Here is a 19,602-nt window from a genome sequence, read left to right on the forward strand (position 1 = left end):
CCTTGTCGGCAATGCGCTTTATTTGGTCCTTTTGCTTACAACGTTGCCAGTGATAAATCAGGAATTTAATAATCTTTCACCAAACAAGTGGAAGTGTGTCCCAGTCACCTGGAATTACATTAGTAAGTTCATAAAAAGGGCAAGGTAAGTGATGATTTTTAATAATGGGAGCAGTTATTAAACCTCTATTTCAAGCACTGGTATTTCTTTAGAGAGTGCCGATCAAGATTTGCCTAAGCCTAGAGTTCGCTGCTGTCATGTTCATTAGCAAACTTGCACAGGTAGGGGTATAGGTTTTTTTCTGAAAAAAGGTTTTTGTAACCAGATCGTTCAGCACCATTTACTGACACACCTGAAATTGTATTCTGACCTGACTTTTAACTGGATAACCAAACCGCAAGAGATTTGGAAGCTCAGATGTTGTTCATTGCCAAAACTTGAAGCTAACTGGAATAACCTGATTCAGCAGGAATGACTGCTCTACAGAAGAGGCAGACAGGAGGGAGCGAGATGTCCCAGTGTTTGCTTTCCACAGTATTGTCCTGCTTTCATGAATGCATGAGTTTTGACCTCAGAAATAGTCATTCTTGATATACGTGCTTCTTAATATTTTGATTTCTTATCAAAATTGACAGGGAGAGTACGGCAGCCGTAGGTGAAGCGTATAATATATATGTAATTCTTATTTCCTATTTTTTATTGAAATTTTCTTCAGTTTTTATGTGGATGCAGAAAACTATAAATCGCTGATTTTTACTAATAACTGACCTTTCCAGGTCTCTCACTAGCTTAACAGATTCATATATGTTTTAATATTTCTTAGTATGCAATTAAAGAAAAACTAACAAGGAAGTTCCTTTGAGAATTCAACTCTCACGCCCTATAGTATAGTTCAGTACTGATGCAAAAATTGTTCCCCCAACCAAACTGTATGAAAGGGAGCAGCTGGCAGGTGCCTGGGAGCATACAGAGGGTAGAGACGTCCTTGGTACTACTCCCTGGGAAACCTGCAAGTTTCCTGCAACAGCAGAATCGGGTCTTCATGCCCAACTGCCTGCAGAATAAATGCTGAGTTGCTGGTAGACCTCCCTTCTTCTGGGTCATGCTGGAAGCTTTGCTTCCCTCACGGAGAAATTCGGAGGGGCTGTTTCTCCCCTCTGCTGTGCCAGAAGCAAAGTCCTAGCTGTTCTCCCAGTGTAGGGCAGTGTCTGTATCCAACCGGCTCAGCCACGGCACGGAGCAGAGGGGAGCACTCGGCAGCTGGAGCATCGGGGCCTGCTCTCTTTGTCGCCGCGTCCAGCCGCAGGAGGCAGCCAGCCGGGGCTGGTCAGCCACTCCAGTAACGTCCTCTGGGCCGTAGCAAGCAAGGCCAGGACCAAAAGTTAGGAGAGAACGGTTCTGAATGGTTATTGTACTAGCCCGCTGTTTTGACAAGAAAAGATCTTGTGGCCAAGTACCACGAAAGGCAATAAGGAGGTATGAGGTTGTGCTGCCTGCTTACAGTGATGCTTCCAGGCTTAAAAAATCCCGTTTCTTGTTTTGCAAGGTGGAGCGTTACCTGCATTCCCTATTGCACAAAACACCAGGGGGCTGACAGACAGGTATTACAGGCTGCTTATTCATGGAGTTTTGAGAACTGGTATTTCTCCCATTGCTTTTTACAGTTAACTTATGAAGTACGAAGTGTCTTGTCTTTCTCAGAAAGAGCTGACGCTGCCCATTACCAGGGAAGGGACACCAGACCAGCCGCCCCACGGTCCGAGCTGGCAGTCCGTTCGTTCCTAAACTGAAATGTGGCCATTTAAACATTTGTGTTGGCTCAGCAAATACTTTGGTTTGCTCCAGCTCTTTTACTGATCAGTCTAAATATTTCCCAGCATGAGGTTGGATTTGCAGTCCAGTAATATTCCAGGTTCCCTCTTCACTGTTGTTGGAGTATAAATGTTACACTGGCTTTTGTGAGTACCTTCCTATTCCAGTGAAAAGTTAAAATTTTGGAACATGGTATTTTCAATTCATTTTGGAGCTTCTTTTTTGGTGAAAATTCTGACTTTTTTGTACAGTATCACCTATTTCTGTACTTTAATCATCTTTGCTCTCCGTTTGCTATTTATGCGTCCAGCTCTGGAGCCCTCAGCACAGGAAGGACGTGGACCTGTTGGAGCAGGTCCAGAGGAGGGCCACAAAAATGATCAGAGGGCTGGAGCACCTCTGCTAGGAGGAAAGGCTGAGAGAGTTGGGGTTGTTCAGCCTGGAGAAGAGAAGGCTCCGGGGAGACCTGATTGCAGCCTTTCAGTGTATCTTAGGGCTTAGAAGGAGGACGGAGAGAGAATTTTTACTAAGGCCTGTAGTGACATGACAAGGGGCAATGGTTTTAAAACGAAAGAGGGTAGGGCTAGATTGGACGTAAGGGGGACATTTTTTATGATAAGGGTGGTGAGACACTGGCACAGGTTGCCCAGAGAAGCTGTGGATGCCCCATCCCTGGAATGTTCAAGGTCAGACTGGACAGGGCTTTGAGCAACCTGATCTAGCTGAAGATGTCCCTGCCCGTGGCAGGAGAGTTGGACTAGATGATCTTTGAAGGTCCCTTCCAACCCAAACCATTCTGTGATGCTGTGCTGTGTTCCTCATACCCACACTGAACTGCAAAGCAAAGCACCCACTGCTTCTCCCAGTGATCCACCACTTCTCCCATCAGCTCTCTCTGCTGCTTGCTAGAGGCTGAATAAACATTGCCCGCCTTCCCCCATTTTTCCGAACGCTATGTAAGCAGCTCAGTGCTGGCAATGTCCTCCTTGGCCTTCTTTTCTAATTTAGATCCCGAATTCTTGTCTTATGTGTTCAGACCCTTTGAGATATCAAAAGCTAAGGTAAGTCAGGAGTAGGTTAGGAGAGTATAAGTGATACTATTAATTCGGTGAAAACAGCATAGCCTTCAGAAGCAAAATCCTTGCAGAGGGGCAGGCACATGCCATAGCTTTCAGCCAAAGTGTAAAGATGTGTCGTGAGTGCTTGTGCAAACTTCCTCACAAGAACTGGGATCTGAAGCCGTGTGTCGAGCTAGCTTACCTGTGTAGAAATCTTTGCATTCCATTTAAAGTTTTGACTATCTAAAGGTTTTGGATAGATCTTTCTAAACTATCTACCTGCTGAAACAGCAGTGGTGTGTTATCTCAGCAAGAAGCGCATGCACTTACTTAAAACACTTTCGAAATTGTGGGGATTAAAGATTGTTTAAATGACATTTGTTATTTAAAGAATTAATGAAGAAAAATAAATGTATTTGTTCTGTTTGCAAAACGTATATTTTATAGAACACTAACGAGGATCGTAAATTCTGCAAGACTGCAGGAGAGATTAGTTTGGCAGTTCCTCCACTGTCATTTCGTTTCGTCGGCGGGCAGTTTCCTCTTGCTGGAGCTTTGATGGCGTTCATAGAGTTTGCAGCGATATCGTAATGCGTTTATTTCAGTGGATGTTTTGATGCAGAACAGCGAACAGTTCATGGGGCAGCGATGCTGAGGTGAGGGCACTGCGTTGTTAGGAAGAGCCGTGCTTCCCGCCTGCATTTTCTCTCCCAGGCCCACCAGTTCTGCTGAATTTTCTGCTTGCGTGTCAAGCTCAATGTGAGCTTCATTGTCCGAGCGTTTTGAAACTCAGATGGGTGATGAGAGCTGTGAAACTGGACCAGATTATTTCCTCCTCCCGATTTCCATGCTGTTACCACAGCGATGTTTATTTTTAAAAAGAAGAGAGTTCTGCCTCTTCCTTTGAAGCAGAGTTCAGATGTATCTCAAAAAAAGAGGTGGTGTGGGTGTTTTAGGATGTGGATCCCAAGTCAGATGGTGGCACCTGCCTGCCAAGAAGTCATGGTTGGCGTTTCCAGCTAGCTCGCCCTAGGCAGCTGTATGTGCTGACTACTAATATGGCAGTTATTCTGACCCTCTCTCTGAAATACCTCATTTCCCATCCACTGTACACCAAATCAGAGTTTCTAAGCAGGCACCTACGGTGTGGCTGCGGGTCCCACTCAGTCTCGTGTTTGTCTGTTGGGTCCAGGCTTGCACTGGTAAATAGCATGTACTTGTAGCCAGCAATAAAATCATACATAGTTAATGTATAATTCTACATTAGAAACATGTAGAAGTACATGCTTGAGTTCTGGCATTTCTCTAAATTAAGATTAAATACATTGGTCTCACTCTGCAAATTTTACAGTCAAGATTTACTTATCGGATGTTTATCGAGAGCTATTGTGAGCTGCAACGCAATGGCACCGATCTACTTCAGTATATTAAACTTGCCTTTCTCGGGAAAATGTTTCAATTCCCACAGTCCACAAACTTTATAAATGTAGTCTTCAAAAGTGTACTTTAAGGTGTGTGGCTTGCCAAAGGTTAATTGCTTATCCTGCTCGTCGAGGCTTACAGATTCTGTGTCTGGCTTGCTCTCTCGGGGGGCACCGAGGCCGGTACCGGTCTCCAGGGTCCACGCTGAGTCGACAGAAGCTGGAAATAAGTTGGTTGCTGTCCCCGTCGCTCTCCCGCTGGAGTCAAGCTGTAGTTTTTTATATATTGTTGCTATATGCGTACTTTACCAGCAGTATTTTTTTAAGATTAAAGCCTCTGCAACAATGAATCCGAATACCATTTGCCAGCGTTGTCATTCTGCACATATATTCCACATTTCTTTCCTGTGCAGTAGGTTTGTTGACTAATCGTTGGCTATTTTGTTAAGGCGCCACATCGGATTCATAGAGCATCAAACTCGGTCCCATTCTTTTTTCTCACCGGGATCGGAACGATCCGTTACAGGAGAGCGGAATTAAAAAAACGCGCACACGCTCTAAAGAGAACTGCCTACATCTTCGCCGCGTCAGAGCCTCGCGGTTGTTTTCTTGTTGCCAAAAACTACCACAAGTTCTCTACAAACATGAAATCATAGCTGGGTGCAAAGGTGGGGTGCCTGTGAATGGGTCATTTCACGTATCAGCAAAGGCTTCTGCCAGTAATTACCGAATTCCAAGGGAAGAGCTTGGTGCCCTTTTCTGCTCAAGGATAAAACAGTTCCCCAGTTGTTTTTGCTGCAGCGGTATTCACATAACCCGTCCTTAGCTCAAGTTATCTTAGCAAGTCACTGTAATTGTGCCCCCCCTTCACTTTCTCTTCCTCTCTTACCCCGTTGAACAGTTCTAAGTGACATGTTATTTCACAAAACTCGATCTCTTTTTATTTCTGTCTCTTAATACTGTTCCTGTTCCGAATTCATACCGTGCTTTGCAACTCGCAGGCATTACGGACGTTTGTTGGTAAGATGCAGTTGCTCCCCACATTTGTTACGTACTTTAATGAGCTGTATAACCGTAGATGCCCGAATTCTGAAGCTCCACTAAATTAAGATTAAATACGTTTGTCTCACCCAGCAAATTTCACAGAGGTAATTTACTAAGCTTATGGAAAGTTTAAAATTACTGGGGCTGTAAGTGAGCATATCATCCCCCTTTGGCATTCTGTTGTGCTTTTATGGACTCATTTTCTATATACGGCTGCTGTTTTGTTTGAATTATATCGTTCATTGGCTTATAACATATATTTAAACCATTTGTATCTGGTTGTGTTGTCTTTTATTTTAATTTAGAACTTGTTGCAGATGGAGCGACAGAACAAAATCGCCTCTTTCTCCCTCCTTCCCTTTCCCGGGGCATCCAGCAGAAGCCTTTCTGAATGCTGGAGGGAATGATGATAAATGGGTTTTGGCCCATTACCAAACACTCTTATAATTAATATTTTACAAGCGTTACTCGGTGCTCATTTGTGACAGGTTTGTACTGGGAAGATTCAGAGTTAATTGCTGGGCCAGTTAATTGACTTGTGAGTGTGAAATGCCAATATCTGATTGAATACTTGTATCTGATTCAAGGGGAAAAAAAAGCAAACAACTCCTTGCTGCTGGTGCCATTAGCGGCCGAAGTGGGAAGAAGGTCAGATCATCTCCTGGTGCTGCTTGGAGCAGGGCTGTGGCTGCGTCTAGGATCAAAGCAGCCGTGGCAAGGTTGGCTTGGGAGACAGGGAGCCTGGGAAGGGAAGGGAAGGGAAGGGAAAAAAGGCAAGAACAGATTGCTGAAAACAAGGCGAGGGGGGAGCATCTTCAGAGAAGGGATGGAAACCAGCTCAGTTTTCTGTAGGGAAAATGTGCAGTTGAACCCGTAAGAGCTTTGGCTCGGCTCTGGCGCTGACTGAGAATACAAAGTGGTAAGGCACGCAAGAAAATTTGGTGTTATTATGCTGTGAATATAGTGAAAATGAGAAAACAGTATTGATTGTGCTGGTATATCATAAATATTTATAGGTTTTGTCTTCTCCAGGTCTTCCACGTGCTATAAAGCAGTTGCTAAGCTGATGTTGCAGTACTGTAACTTTTGCAATGCCAGGTCTTTATTAGCTGTGCGAAATAACGGGTGCACCCAGAATTGAACCCAGCTCCTACTTTTTCTTCTGAGCAAACATTTCTCACCTAAATGACTTAGCACATCAGTGGGAGTTCTGTTTTCCCAGTTACTCATGTAATCCACCATGTGAACTGATGCGTGGAAAGCACTCAAGTTAGAACAGGTCACCTAAAACAAGCGCTCTTCTCTTTTCTGCTGTCTAGTTACCAGCTACGACAGGAGTTGTTTCAGCTTCTCAGTGCTAAGCGGCAGTGCAAAGAAGACGAAGACAAATGGAGACAAGAGACGGCTGCCTTCTTCATTCAGGTTGCTTGGAAGAAACAGCTGAACCATAGCCCTCTGAAATCAGTTCCTTCATGTAAAAATCCGAAATCTATAAACAAAACCAGCTCAGCCATAAAAACCAGCAAGCAGTCCATCCTTAAACAGATATATGGTAATTTTGTCTTCACTGTATGTTAAATAGTTACGCTTTTATTTTTATAACATGATATTTTTATCATTTTTTATTTTCTCTGTATTTTGGGTTCTTCTGTACACTTCTTACCTAATTGTTAGGGATTTCAACGATTTATAAAAATTAGTCTGAATCTCAGGTGTTCTGGGTAATTGTATTTCTATTTCAGGTTGGAAAAAAAAAAAAAAATACCGCTGTGGTTTACAACGGCTGCTGCTAAAGCTGTTTGAATCACCATGTAGCATTATTCCAGCAAGGGTCTTGAGCAACCAAATAATTCTGTTGCCAGAGCTGCTCACGTATATCAACGTGGGAAGGGAAACGAGCAGTTAAACTGGGGATAGCTGGCCGTAGCAATGCGCAGTGGCTATCTGGATCGTGGTTTAATTTTTTTTAAGCATTCTTTTCAATTTTGGGGGGTTTGTATTGTTTTGTTAAATATTTCCATTTGAAGAATATGGTCTTGTTCCATGTTAATAACTTTGCGTGAAGACAGCTGCTCTTCATTGGAAGAGCAAGATCATCTTTTACGATAGCGCTGCCCTGCTTTGCGCTATGCCTGAACGCGCGCGGTGCAAAGGAATGCGGCTTGAAGAAAGGGTAGAGGGAAAGCATTGCTTTTAAACCTTGAGTTCCTTTACAGCGGGGATCACTGCTGGAGTAAGGCCGTGCTGACTAGATGTGCTTTACCAGGCGGTAAGTCACTACGATCATGGCTCTGTAGATAGCCAAAAAGGAGTAAATAAATAAATAAACAAAGCTAATAATTTTATTTTCCTCCTTCTTTATTGCAACTGCAAGATGTATTTTAACTTTAGTCAAAGTCCAGTTGTGGTTGTCAGAATTTTCTGTCACATAGAGCGTCTCATGAGTTTCCTCATCATAAATGAGAGTAATCTTTAGAATAAAATAATGCTGTAGCCTAGTGAAATAGTTTATAGCTATACATAACCACATCTTTATATGAATAAACACAGAGCTGTTCATGTTGTTTGTTAAAGGACGTTCTCAGGAAGGCAAAGTCTATCAGCCAACGAGACCTCCTTCTAAGCTGAAACTTTCTGATGTGCAGCTGGTCTCAGGTAGGACACGTCCACTTTAAGAGTAATGTTTATATGTATATATAGATGTGTACGAGATCGGTTTCCTCTTAGAAAAGAAAAAAATCTGCTCAAGAACTGAGATCTCATATCAAAACGTGTAACTGCTACCAAGCTGTTGTGACTGCACGCTCTTTCTTTCACTACTTTCGGACTTATTTGAGCACTGTACTTTTATCCTTATGTTGAATCAGTTATATGAAAACCTATTTTCATTGGGCTGCTACTAGGAAAGACCTTAATACAATGGACTCACACAGTGATAAGCCAGATAGATAGATAACATTCACCTGTGGTTAAAACTGCTTACAGGTGCTCATACTTTGGTTTAGCAGCACAAGTATTTACGAGTCCTATAGAAGTAAAGCGAGCGGATTTCTACGTGTGCCAAAAATGTACACGCTTGTTTGTTAGAAATACTTGGTTTAGCGCATGGACAAAAACTTGGCAGTCCAAAGTTACTCATCCGATCTCTGCCCTTTCTTCTAAAACGGGGGCTCCTGCGCTGTGCACAGACCCTCAATCGTTTCACAGATTTTTACTCGCAGTAAGTTTTAAGGCGCTAACAAAATCATGCGTTTATTTGCTGCTTAACTCGAAAGCCATGTAGGCATTACCAGGTCTTCCTTGGGAAAGCCTTAGTTCTGTCTGTAACTGCGACGCTCTGTATGATAGGACTGCTGTCGGGGCAGTAGGGCTGGCGCAGCGGGGGCTGTCACGCCGTGCAGGCAGGCAGATAGGGCTGCGCCGCGGGATACAGCATGGCAGCGAAGAACACAGATTGTAAAAGTATCATCAAAGTCACTAAAGGCTGCAAGTTTTATGCATGTGACATTACTTGACGGATACAGCTTAAAAATGAGGTTAGAGTACATAGTCATCTCTCCTCCTACTTCGTTACTGAACAGCATTTTTAAGACTTTTTCACTCACTCGGGGACGGGAGCTCTGGCAAGGTTAGTGCCTCGCCAGCTGAAGATGTAGCGCCCAGGTGGTCCTTTGGTCCGTGTGGCTGTAGCAGGCGTAGCTCAGAGGCAGGCCCCAGCGAGACAGCACCAAAGCAAATGCTTCGAGGAGACAGCAGCTCAGATAATTTGCAAAGGGAAGCAAAATACATTTTCCAACTGGTCTACAAAACTATGAAGTCAAAAGGCAAGCTGGCAGTAGGCCTATCCCTGAGTTCACTAGAATTGTGAGTTTCTGCCTCGCTAAGAGATAGAGGCTTTTTTTCTTCCGCTTTTTGAAAACAACTGTTTTAATTAAGAGGCGTGACCGGCCAGGTGTCCGATTGCCACCTCTTCATGCAGGCATGAATCTAAATTTAAAAGAGCTTTAGCAAATAATGCTTCTTTTCGTTTAACTTTTCAGGACAACAGATCTCCCTGTCTTCTGAAATAAAAAGGCTTTCTTTTGAGGTCCAAGCGTCCTTTGCTTTCATGACTTGGTGACGAATAGGATAGCGATAGGAAGCCTGCCCAGTTCCTTTAGAACACTACCTGCTTTTATTCACCTAATGGGAGCTCAGGGAACTTTCGCCCTTACTTAAAGACAAGAACATGTTTTTCACCTGCCTGCCTTCGTGCACGACAACGTGACGTTTGTTGGAAAAGTTCAGAGCTGTCAGTGGCGAATGCCAGCTCCCCCGCTTCTGGCGAGGGTGCCTGGAGCAGGTCGGCACGGGCTGCTCCGTTTGATTCTCCTCTTGCAGAAGGGGCGGCCTGGGAAGGTGAAGGCGGGCTGTCAGCCCTAGTTTTCACGTTCATAGCTAGTGGAAAAAGCACGCGGTGACAAACCTGTAAGAGGAGACTGACACCAGACTCCCGTAACTCCTTGGCATAAGCAGGCCCAACACTTCGGCGTGGGGACACGCGGAAGGCAGCGAAAGGAAAGGGGCAGGGGGAGCAGAGGGTGACAGGCAGCGGAGGAGCCTGCGATGGGACAGACAGCCGTGGGGTAGGCACTTCGAAATATTCTGGCAAATAGGGCCTTTATGGTTGTTAGAACCTTTCTGAACCTGAAAGTTGTTCCTTTTTTAATGTATTTTTTTATTAAATAGATGCCTTTTGTCAAGTCAGCGAATGGCATTTAAAGAGGCTCGCTGCAGCAGGCCAGACAGATAAGCCCGTTTTTGTCTCACTGGGGACATCGAAGTGTGTTTATAGAGTTGTAAAGGAGGAGGTTTTGCGATTCTTGGCCTTAGAAAGACATCCTTAAGATGTCCTGGGTTCACCCCCTCAATAAAATGTTCAGATTTGCACTTGGGATGACCCTGGCCAGAAGGGGATAAAGCACTGAAACGTTTGCATCCAGTCTCCACAAAACTGGGAAAGGAAAACACGCATATTATTTGCAGCACATTACAGTAAATAAAAACACGGAATGAGTCCAGACATTCAGCTGAACTCAAAACTGAAGAGCACGGTCAGCTGACGTTCATTTTTGCTTTCTAATAATTCGGAGAGCGCTCGCTTCAGCCCTGCCTGGACTGGTTTCCCCTGCCTTCTAGAACTGACCCAGTACCTAACGTTGCCAAATATTGCTCAACAACAATCTCTGGCTGCTCTTCAGCAAAGTCAGCCAAGAGCTTGGTGTCAGCGACTGACCCATCAGCCCGCAAACTGTCGTTCGCCGATGAGGGTGAATCTCAAGCGAAGCTCCGTTATTATTTATTGTTATTATTTATATATTATTATTATTGTCGGTCTCTTCTCCCTAGTAACGAGCGGTAGGATGAGAGGAAACGGCCTCAAGCTGCGCCAGGGGAGGTTTAGGTTAGACATTAGGAAAAACTTCTTCACCGAGAGGGCGGTCAAGCATTGGAACAGGCCGCCCAGGGAAGCGGTTGAGTCTCCATCCCCGGAGGTATTTAAAGAGCGGATAGATACATGGTATAGATGAACTTGGCAGTGCTAGGTTGACGGTTGGACTCGATGATCTTAAGGGTCTTTTCCAACCTTGACGATTCTATGATTCTATTACAGGCTGCGCCGAACACACGCAGGAGCATTCCATGTAAGCCCAACTATTTACAGGTCATCAACAGCGAGATGTCAGGAAAAAAAAGCATGTTCTTTTCCTCGCAGGTTCATTGGTTACAAAATCTAGAATGCAGCATAGATTAAACTTCTTTTTATCCACTCGAGTTACTCACAAAACCATGTTGTTCTTTTACAGTGAACAACCTACAGTGTGTTAATTTGCTGGAGAACATGGGAGAATCAAAGCAATTTTCATACAACATGAGACCAACCACTGCTGCAAAATCAAGAAATACAAGACTCAAGCACTAAGCAAAACTGACTGTTCGGAATTTAAAAAGCACAGTCCGGTACAACCGTTATCTTTCACAATGTACAAGTCGCCTACAACATATTAAAACTTGAACAAATTTTCAGTTTTGTATTATCTCAGCATTCCAGGCCAAGCAGATTTCTAAGGAGTTGGACTCATTTTATTTTGTGTACAAATTAGTTTTTAAATGCAACCGTTAATTTATTTACTGGCAGGATGAAATCTGAATTGCATTTGGAAACAGAAAATGAAGCTCTGAGCCCAGCATTACAATAGAGTTGCAGGGGCTCCCAAAGTTTTCCGTTGTCTAAAGTAGGAATTTTGAATGTGTTGATCAAACGCAGTTTCAAAGGAGAGGGAAACTGTGCTAGAGACGTAACCGTTCCGACAGACTGCCGCTCCATTTCACCTCAGATTCACTACATGTGTTTCAAAATCTAAACCGGAACGGAAGAACAGCCTTCGTGCTCCACTTCCGTACTAAAGAAACACTTGTTTCTTAGCTAGCTGTGGGTTTGGAAGGAAAAGTAGAGATGTGGACAAAAAACACTCAGTAAATAAATTGCTTTCCACAGCCTATGGAAATTGTTAGGGGCGTGTTTTCTACCCTTTGAGATTATCACCATTTTTTTCCGTATTAGTAACTGCTTTTATACTGCACAAAAAGAGTTTCTACAGAAAGCAAGATGGGACCTATTTTAGAAGAAAACTTGTCCTTGCAATAGCTTTGGAGCTGTCAGCGTACAGTATTTACCTTGCACAAAGTATTTAAAAATATGAACTCCGCAAAAATAAAAAAAGTGTTACTCTAGTTTCAAAGCATATTGTTTTCTATTTTTTCTTCTAGTTGGTATTACAGAATTTAATTTTTTTTTATTAATATGATGCTTCGAAATAACAGGTGACGGGAGTCAATATAAGTCTGTTTCTCTGCACGCACTTAAGCTTCAAGGAGACTGGATTTTCTTTAACGCCCCTGACTGTGGTCACCACAGCTACTACAACAACTTCCAGTAACGCCTACTTGCTTGAAAAGAAAGGCAACAGAGGTATGCAGTTCTTTGTAAAATTTTTATTCTGTTTCACTTACAAAAAAATTGACAAGCTTTGTTCCAACATCTTCCATTCAAAACTAAATAGAAGTAAATGCTTTACAATAAATGCAGTTTGACCTCTTTAATATACTGCGTTCATCGGGCCAGGTCCCTGGGGATGAGAGGCAAGGTAGATGTTGAAACAGTAATGGAGGTCTGTTAGCCACTGCTCTTGAACTTCACCACTCTTCAGTGTCTGGAAAGAAGGGGAAAAAAGGTAAAAACTCAGTTTCACCCACAGCACTTGCAAAGCTTCGCTTTGTTTCCACAGTTCATCAGGGGCGCTGTTAAAGGTACCAGATGGCCTTGTTCACCTGCACACAGTGACGTTATTCTTCTCGTGTATACATTTTAACACGCTATGGCTGTTAAAGCCGAAATAGTAAAGTGTTACTACTTGGTGCGCTAAGTTGGTGTTACATTATGCAGTGATGCAACTCACCAGATGTGAGTTCCTTACCCTTCTAGTGGCTTGCTTACTTTCCAATTCTGCAATTTATAGTCCATTAAAATGCAAATGAGCGTGGTTCTGCTAAAGCAAGAGCGCTCAATACCCCGGTCTGCAGGAGAACAGACGTAGCCCAACAGACCAACACAGCCCACGGTCCAGTAATTCACTCTCCTCAGCATTCATAAGCTGTTAGAAAACCCCAGCAACAACAAACACAACCCAGCCGCAGCGGAACAACACAAAAACTGGCTGAGGCGTTTTCAGCGCCAAAAGAAACCAACCACCTGTTGGTTCTCTGTTAGAGAACTTGCACGGTATCTCTTACACGTGCTTTCGCCACCACCGAGGTTACGTTTCTGGTAACGGGCCTTTGAAAAGCTACCAATGGATACGTGTGGCTTATCCAACGCCGTGGGACATACAAACTCTCTGCGCTAAAAACTAGCGAGAGCTTTGTCCAAAGGCAGTTTCAGATTTTTTTTCCTGAAGACAGAAGCAACTGTGATAGTCTCCAAACCACTGGAACATAGACACGTCAATAGAAACCCCGGGTTTTGCAATACTTGAAAGAGAAAGAATATATTTTGCACGGTACATATTTAAGAGAGTTTGTCTGATTTAATAACATCTTTGTACACCTATATACCCCTGCTCCAATCAACAGAAAAGAGTAGTTTCTTATTTTGGGAGAGCTCTCCCTCAGACAGGCTGGGTAGGTAATCCGCCCCCCGTGCGCTTTGGTAGGAAGCCAGCTGTCGTCCAGGGCGGCTGGACTGGGTGCAAGCTAGCCTTCAGAACTCTCTCGTCCGTGCAATGACCACCGGAGCTCGGACAAGTAGCAGCCTTCTACACGGCCCGGACTTCCAAGACAACTAAAAGCCTAATAATAACGAATAGCTTGTGGTTTGCTAAACATCCTTTCTTCGTGTTTGCAGTAATTTTTAAACCTTATATACCCTTGTAATCTGTGGGAGACAACAACAAGTTTCATACCATGATGTCCTTGATAATCTGTTGCACCAGAAATTCGTTAGTGATCATATGGCTCCTGAGCTGACCATGTTGCATTAGTAAGCGAAGCAACTGAGCAACAACGGGCAGTTCTTCCCGACAGATCCTGCTCACTTGCAGACTTTGCAGCATCAGTCTCAGTAATCGTGGCAGGAGTGCTAACGCAGAAATACACGATCCCCACAGCACATCCCTGAGAGGAAAAGAGAACAAAAATTGCAACGACTGAGGACATTTCAAGTATGCTTCTGTGAACTAGCCTCAGAGCTGCACAAGGAAACGTGCCTCTGAATTCAGTCGCGCTGACTGCCTTCACCATAATTACTGCCGAAGCAGAAAATTTGCGCCAGAAAATGCTAAACTTGAAAATATTCCAAAATTATGTACAGCACTGGAAAAAATTTAAAGGTCCTGCCCTGGAGCTACAAATGTTGCTGAAGCTCTTACACAGTGTGATTTCTGCTTGATGCAGCTGGGAAGAGGTTTTTGGTTCAGTCATTGTTCAGGTACACCCGAGTCTTTATTTAAGACTCAGAAGAAATCAGACAATGGAATCAGCTTTTTGTGATATGCAAGTCATTAAATGAAGCGAAGGAGGACACCGGCTTTAAAAACGCGTCTTAAAATTTAAGTAAGCTTTGAACAACTTTCCTGTATATATAACAGTTAGAGGAAAAATCTGAAGTTTAAACTCTTTAAAGACATTTCTGTTATACAGGTAAACAAACTTATTTAAATCTGGTATCTGTAGCTTTTGGTTTGTTTTTTTTTAATCAAATGGATTTGCAGTCTATAAAATGATGCCTGAGAAGTTTTGTTAAAGCTGAAATATCAAGTCGGTTAAGAGTACAAGCTTATAAAGCCAAATCCTTTGCATGTTGCTTTTCTATGTATCTAATAAAACTAAAGGCTAAAGCTTAATATTAAGGTATAAAGATCCACCTCTCTAAAGTCAGGATGGTTCTGACATCTAACTAGAACAATTTGAGATGAAACCTTCTTCAGTTATTGTTTTAAATAATTCCAGCTATCTTTGCAGCTCTTTTTCTTAAATCCAAGTACTGTTTTGAAGTAAGCAAAAGACAGACAGCAAAACAAATGGGGGGGGGGGGTGGGTATCCTTTCATTTTACATCTCTAAATACTTGTAAGTATAAAGGCAGAGACAATTAACATGGTAAGAAAAGCAGCATTACCTTTTCTGTACATGTTCTGCATCCTCTTTGTCTAAAGTTAGCAGAAAGTACAGAAGACTGTAACAACAAGAGGCTAAGAACTTGTGCAGGTTTTCACTGAGGATGCAAGCTTGATCCAAGAGCTTATTTATGGCACATAGAACAGATCCAGCTGTGCTATCGGGTATTACAACCAATCCAACCTGTATTCAAACAAAAAAACACAAGTTCATCGCTTTAGACACAAGTTTTTTTGCTGGTGTACAAGCATGTCTAGAGCTGAACGAATCTTTCATATCCTAACACATATTACTTTGTTCCTGTTCAAGTTCTACACGCTACTACATTTTTTCAAATCCCTGTTTTCCTAAGAAATTGTCACCCATACCAACAGCAGGTTAAACCGGCATCTTCATTCCATCCCCTCTAAATAAACAGTCATCTAAACCATATTTTAAAAAAAAACAAAAAAACCAAACACCACTGCTTCGAGCTTTGCTCTGAAAGATGGTGCGGGCACAAACAGAATCTTTTGGACAGAAGAGGCCTTTCCTTTTAAGCACATAGCATGGACAGAGCAGCCCTTCCATGGCTTGAAACAGCAGCGAGCAGTCCCTGAGGTAGAAGGAAGCTCGGGTTTACTCTCCCGAAGGAAAAGCTTCTACGGGATTGCCATGGGGGTGAGTCTCCTGAGAAATCCCACAGGCTCCACAGGAATGAGAGCATTATGAGCCCAGTTAAATTAAAGCTAAGGAAACATATGGTGGGCCCACAGCTGGGGTGGTACTCTGCTGCTGTTAAAATGAGAACATCATCTTGAGTAAGGATTTTATGGGCATGATAAATAATTTAGAAAAAATATTTTGGGGGTAGAGGCAGCGAATTAGAAAGCAGTTTAAATTTCAAAGTTCTATTGAGTAACTGTCCTAGATTTTTGTCCTGTAAAGCCATTTAAAAAAATTCATGCATTGCTAATGTGGCACCATTTATCTTATTAAAAAAACTAATTTAAGGAGTTTTAGAGCAGCCTAATTTGCTCACCTGCAAGTACATTGTTTTAAGCTGACAGAGGCAGTTGGTTCACTTCACAAGGTCAGCTGTTTCTTTTAAAAACGTTTAGAAAAAGATCAATAAAGTACAAGCTACAGAAATGTGGAATGTATTTCATTGGTATGATTACTCATGAGAGGGAAAAGCTAAAGAACAGTGACGGGTTCAAACTTTGAAATACTTCCAATGTAAGACACTAGGTGTATTTCAAGGCCACGAGCACAGATCGCCGTCGTACGCTGACCCCGCACCAGCCAGCTGCAGAGGTAGGAGACGGATGGCGTTCCTGCGTGACAGGAGATGGACCGCAACTGTCCCCAAGACCCTGCTGAATACTACAGGACATCGAGGCACTAAATAATAAAAACTAGTAACGATGTTCCTGACCAACCCCAAATAGGAAATAATGATAGTGAGCTAGACGGATGTAGAAGAAAAAAGAAGCATATAAAGAAGCATCCTGAAGATCAAATTAGCCAACACTGCTGATGAAACGCACCAGTCAGCCAGCCCGGAAGATGATGTGGACACAGACATTTCAATTTATACAAATTCAGTAGATGAGACTGCTCAAGTAAGTTCCCATATAGGATGTTGCTTACACGGTGCCTTTCTTCCCTGCCCATCATGCAGTCAGAGACCTTGGGCAGCAGTCTAATCAGCTATAAAAATCCACTTAACTGTTTACTCTCAAAGAGACGGTGTAGGAGAACACATAAGCTGATTTAAAAATTGTGATTTAAGTCAACACCTACCCCCAAAAATCCAGACTACAGTTACAGGTAAGCCACTCCTACGGAAGCTTTCGTCTTAGCGGTTTTTCAGTAGGCCTCCACCCATACAGGGAACTGCGGATACTTGTTAGATCACAGAACCATCTCGAGAGGGGACAGGCAGGTCCTCCCTCTCGGCAGGCAGCATCGCAGGGAACTGCAAATTCTGTCCCTGACAGTTCTGTTACCCAGCTCTGGCCTTGCCATTGCCATCCTCAGCTCAGGGCGTGTTCAGGATTAGAAGGAGAAGACAGACTGTAAACCTCATCTAGAGCTGCTAGTCTCTGTTTTGAAAAGCAAACCAAACCAAGACACCTTTCATTTGCGGCTGGCCTGGCTTGAAAACAAGCTGAACTATTCATAAATCGGAACAAAAAAATCCATGTAAGTTCGGATACCAACAGTTATTAGATTTTTTTTTTTTTTAAAACTCTGCTTATCTTGTTGAAAATTTTTGCAAATGTTGAAATTATGCATGAAATACATGGAATAAGTGGATTTGAGGGTTAATGAGACCATTACAAAATTTATCACAAAGAAGCTAACATAGAAGACAAAATGGTACTTACCAGGTATTTACAGATGCCAGTCTGGAGAATGTCAAAACACTGACTTTGTGAAGGTACAGTGGACAAGCTGTGACAGATCATCTGTTTAAATAAAACAAAGTTATATTTGAGTACTCTAATGCAACCGGCAACCATTCACTGTGTAGTCATACTTTGCTGACAGACCTAAATACAAAGTACCTACGGGGACACATAGCAGCTTGTCTCAAAGTACTGATTCTTTACAGTGTATAGGAGTAACATAGCCAACATGAATTGTTCAGTGTTTAAAGAGATGACGGCCTAGACCGTTAGGTTTTCTGGCAGTGGCTTTCTTTGTTTTACCTGTGTTATAGAAGTAGAAGGCCAAAAATGTTCTATCCAGCTACAGTGCCACGCCAAGCCTCCACATGCCTTTCCTCAGAGCTGAAGAATTTCAGAAAACAACTTCCCAAATAACTTTATCAAGCACGAAACAGAAGAATCACAATCAAACAGGAGAGAAAAATAATATAACAAAAGAAGAAAGTAGCAAAGATCCATTTACACTTCTACGCCACCGAAAATATCACGTTCAATGATGATACGAAATGTGATACTACAATGGGAAATCTTGTTTTATGAACTGCCAAACACTTTCTGGTGCTTATAGAATCAGGCACTAGCAAACTGTTAGCTGCCCAGAGGCATGACGGAAAGAAGTTTAAAAAAAAAAAGTGAACTGAAGACTCAGATCTTCATTTTTTAAGTAAAGAACATATGAGTGAGAATGGCCAGGTTGAGGGGGGTGGGGAGAAAAGAGAAAAAAAAAAAAAAAAAAAAAAAGAGTTGACCAAGACCCCATGAAATGCTATATAGCCCCTGGATAGGATAAAGAAACCAGAGCTCTAGTAGATCTGCTAGCAAGCTGTACTACAACCCTTGGCAGACGGCTTTCTCTATTCCTCTTTTCCTTCCCATCTATTCCAATAATTTGCAAACCAGTCAGAGAGCTGGGATGGCCTCCCTCTGTTTACATTTGTTGCTTATCCCACCAGTGTCAACTGAAGCCTCCAGAAAGCAAGGCGCCCAGCCCGAGTGCGTTACGAGACCATTAGAAGCCATGACGTCCTGCTAAGCACAAAGAAGATGAAAGAACCAATACAAGAGGAATGAAATCTCCTGTTTGTGCTTAAGGGAATCAGAAAGAGAACAGCAAGATCAGACGTTTGAGGGAGGGAAGAGTTTAAGCCCCTGAGTTTTACAAATATCTCGACTAAGCAAAAACCATTCCGCTAAGAAAGAGATAAAGAAAACTTTCACGGAATGATCCGACTTGAGGGATTAAATTCTGTGATAGTGTCCTGGTTTTGAGACTTAAGTTGAATCACGGCAGGTCAAGACACTTGAACAAGAGATAATGACAAAATAGAAAACATCGCCCATATTGTGTCAAAAATAATAGTCCACAATATTTCCAGCTGAAGAGAGACCCCAAGGAAAGGAAAGGTTAGGAAAAGAACCGTTAGCTCAAGGTCCTGTGGTATGAAAACTCAGTCCTAAGTCTTCTGGATGCCAGTGGTGGTTTAATCAGAAATGGCCAAGCAGTATCAGTTGTGGTGATAGAAAAGTGTGCTCGGCTTCTTTCAAAGTTACATGCCACACATGCTTTTAGCCCTGCTTAACCTGGCCAAATTCAGGAGATCCTTAACACATCTGCTTGATGGAACATAATACTGTCAGGACATTGCTCATGTTCATCAGTAGGACAGGTGTAATCGTGCAAGTATTTTGTTTGACTAGTGGGACTATTTAAAAGACAGGTTTATAGATACTCTTGCACTGAATACCCTTATTTTTGATACTATACCTTTATTTAATAATGAAAAAATACTATTAAAACTGTGTACTCCATCCTAGATATGGCAGTGCTTCTGTACACTGCAATTTTAAAGTGATAAAATATGAAGTACTCTGGAATATTCCCAAGAAACGCACTCAAAACATTTGCATATTAGCAGTGTCAAGGAATAAAGTCAAGCTGAGACAGAGGTTACTACTGGGGATTGTCATGTCAAGGACGAACTCTGATGCCCATCTGACTGAATATTTTAATGAGTAACACTTACATAAAAGGTAAAGCTACATTGATGAAATCTGTCGGCTGACAGCTCAAAGTTGAAAAACACTGCCATGACAGGAGGACTGGACTAACCTATAGAAA

The 19,602-nt window shown here is 42.6% G+C and overlaps 2 protein-coding genes across 5 annotated transcripts in view; one reads left to right on the forward strand and one right to left on the reverse strand.

Moving 5' to 3' along the window:
• Window positions 1–11,877, forward strand: part of INVS (inversin) — a 103,881-nt gene extending 92,004 nt beyond the window's left edge. For 3 of the 4 annotated variants that reach the window (XM_087758308.1, XM_087758318.1, XM_087758324.1), the window contains 4 exons: window positions 5,923–6,054; window positions 6,655–6,887; window positions 7,910–7,990; window positions 11,182–11,877. In XM_087758308.1, the coding sequence (XP_087614434.1) occupies window positions 5,923–6,054; window positions 6,655–6,887; window positions 7,910–7,990; window positions 11,182–11,297 (562 nt within the window). In that variant the 3' untranslated portion in view covers window positions 11,298–11,877. The remainder of the gene's footprint in view (window positions 1–5,922; window positions 6,055–6,654; window positions 6,888–7,909; window positions 7,991–11,181) is intronic. The other variant, XM_087758311.1, reaches the window with a different exon arrangement.
• Window positions 11,878–12,355: 478 nt separating this feature from the next.
• TEX10 (testis expressed 10) overlaps window positions 12,356–19,602 on the reverse strand; it is a 63,390-nt gene continuing 56,143 nt past the window's right edge. The window contains exons 13-16 of the mRNA XM_087758337.1: window positions 17,421–17,501; window positions 15,050–15,231; window positions 13,837–14,047; window positions 12,356–12,588 (exon numbers count right to left, since the gene is read on the reverse strand). Coding sequence (XP_087614463.1) covers window positions 12,475–12,588; window positions 13,837–14,047; window positions 15,050–15,231; window positions 17,421–17,501 — 588 coding nt within the window. The 3' untranslated portion in view covers window positions 12,356–12,474. The remainder of the gene's footprint in view (window positions 12,589–13,836; window positions 14,048–15,049; window positions 15,232–17,420; window positions 17,502–19,602) is intronic.

Source organism: Nipponia nippon, unplaced genomic scaffold (genome assembly GCF_047370975.1).
Source record: "Nipponia nippon isolate SJK-2023a ecotype South Korea unplaced genomic scaffold, ASM4737097v1 scaffold_1, whole genome shotgun sequence".
NCBI lineage: Eukaryota > Metazoa > Chordata > Aves > Pelecaniformes > Threskiornithidae > Nipponia > Nipponia nippon.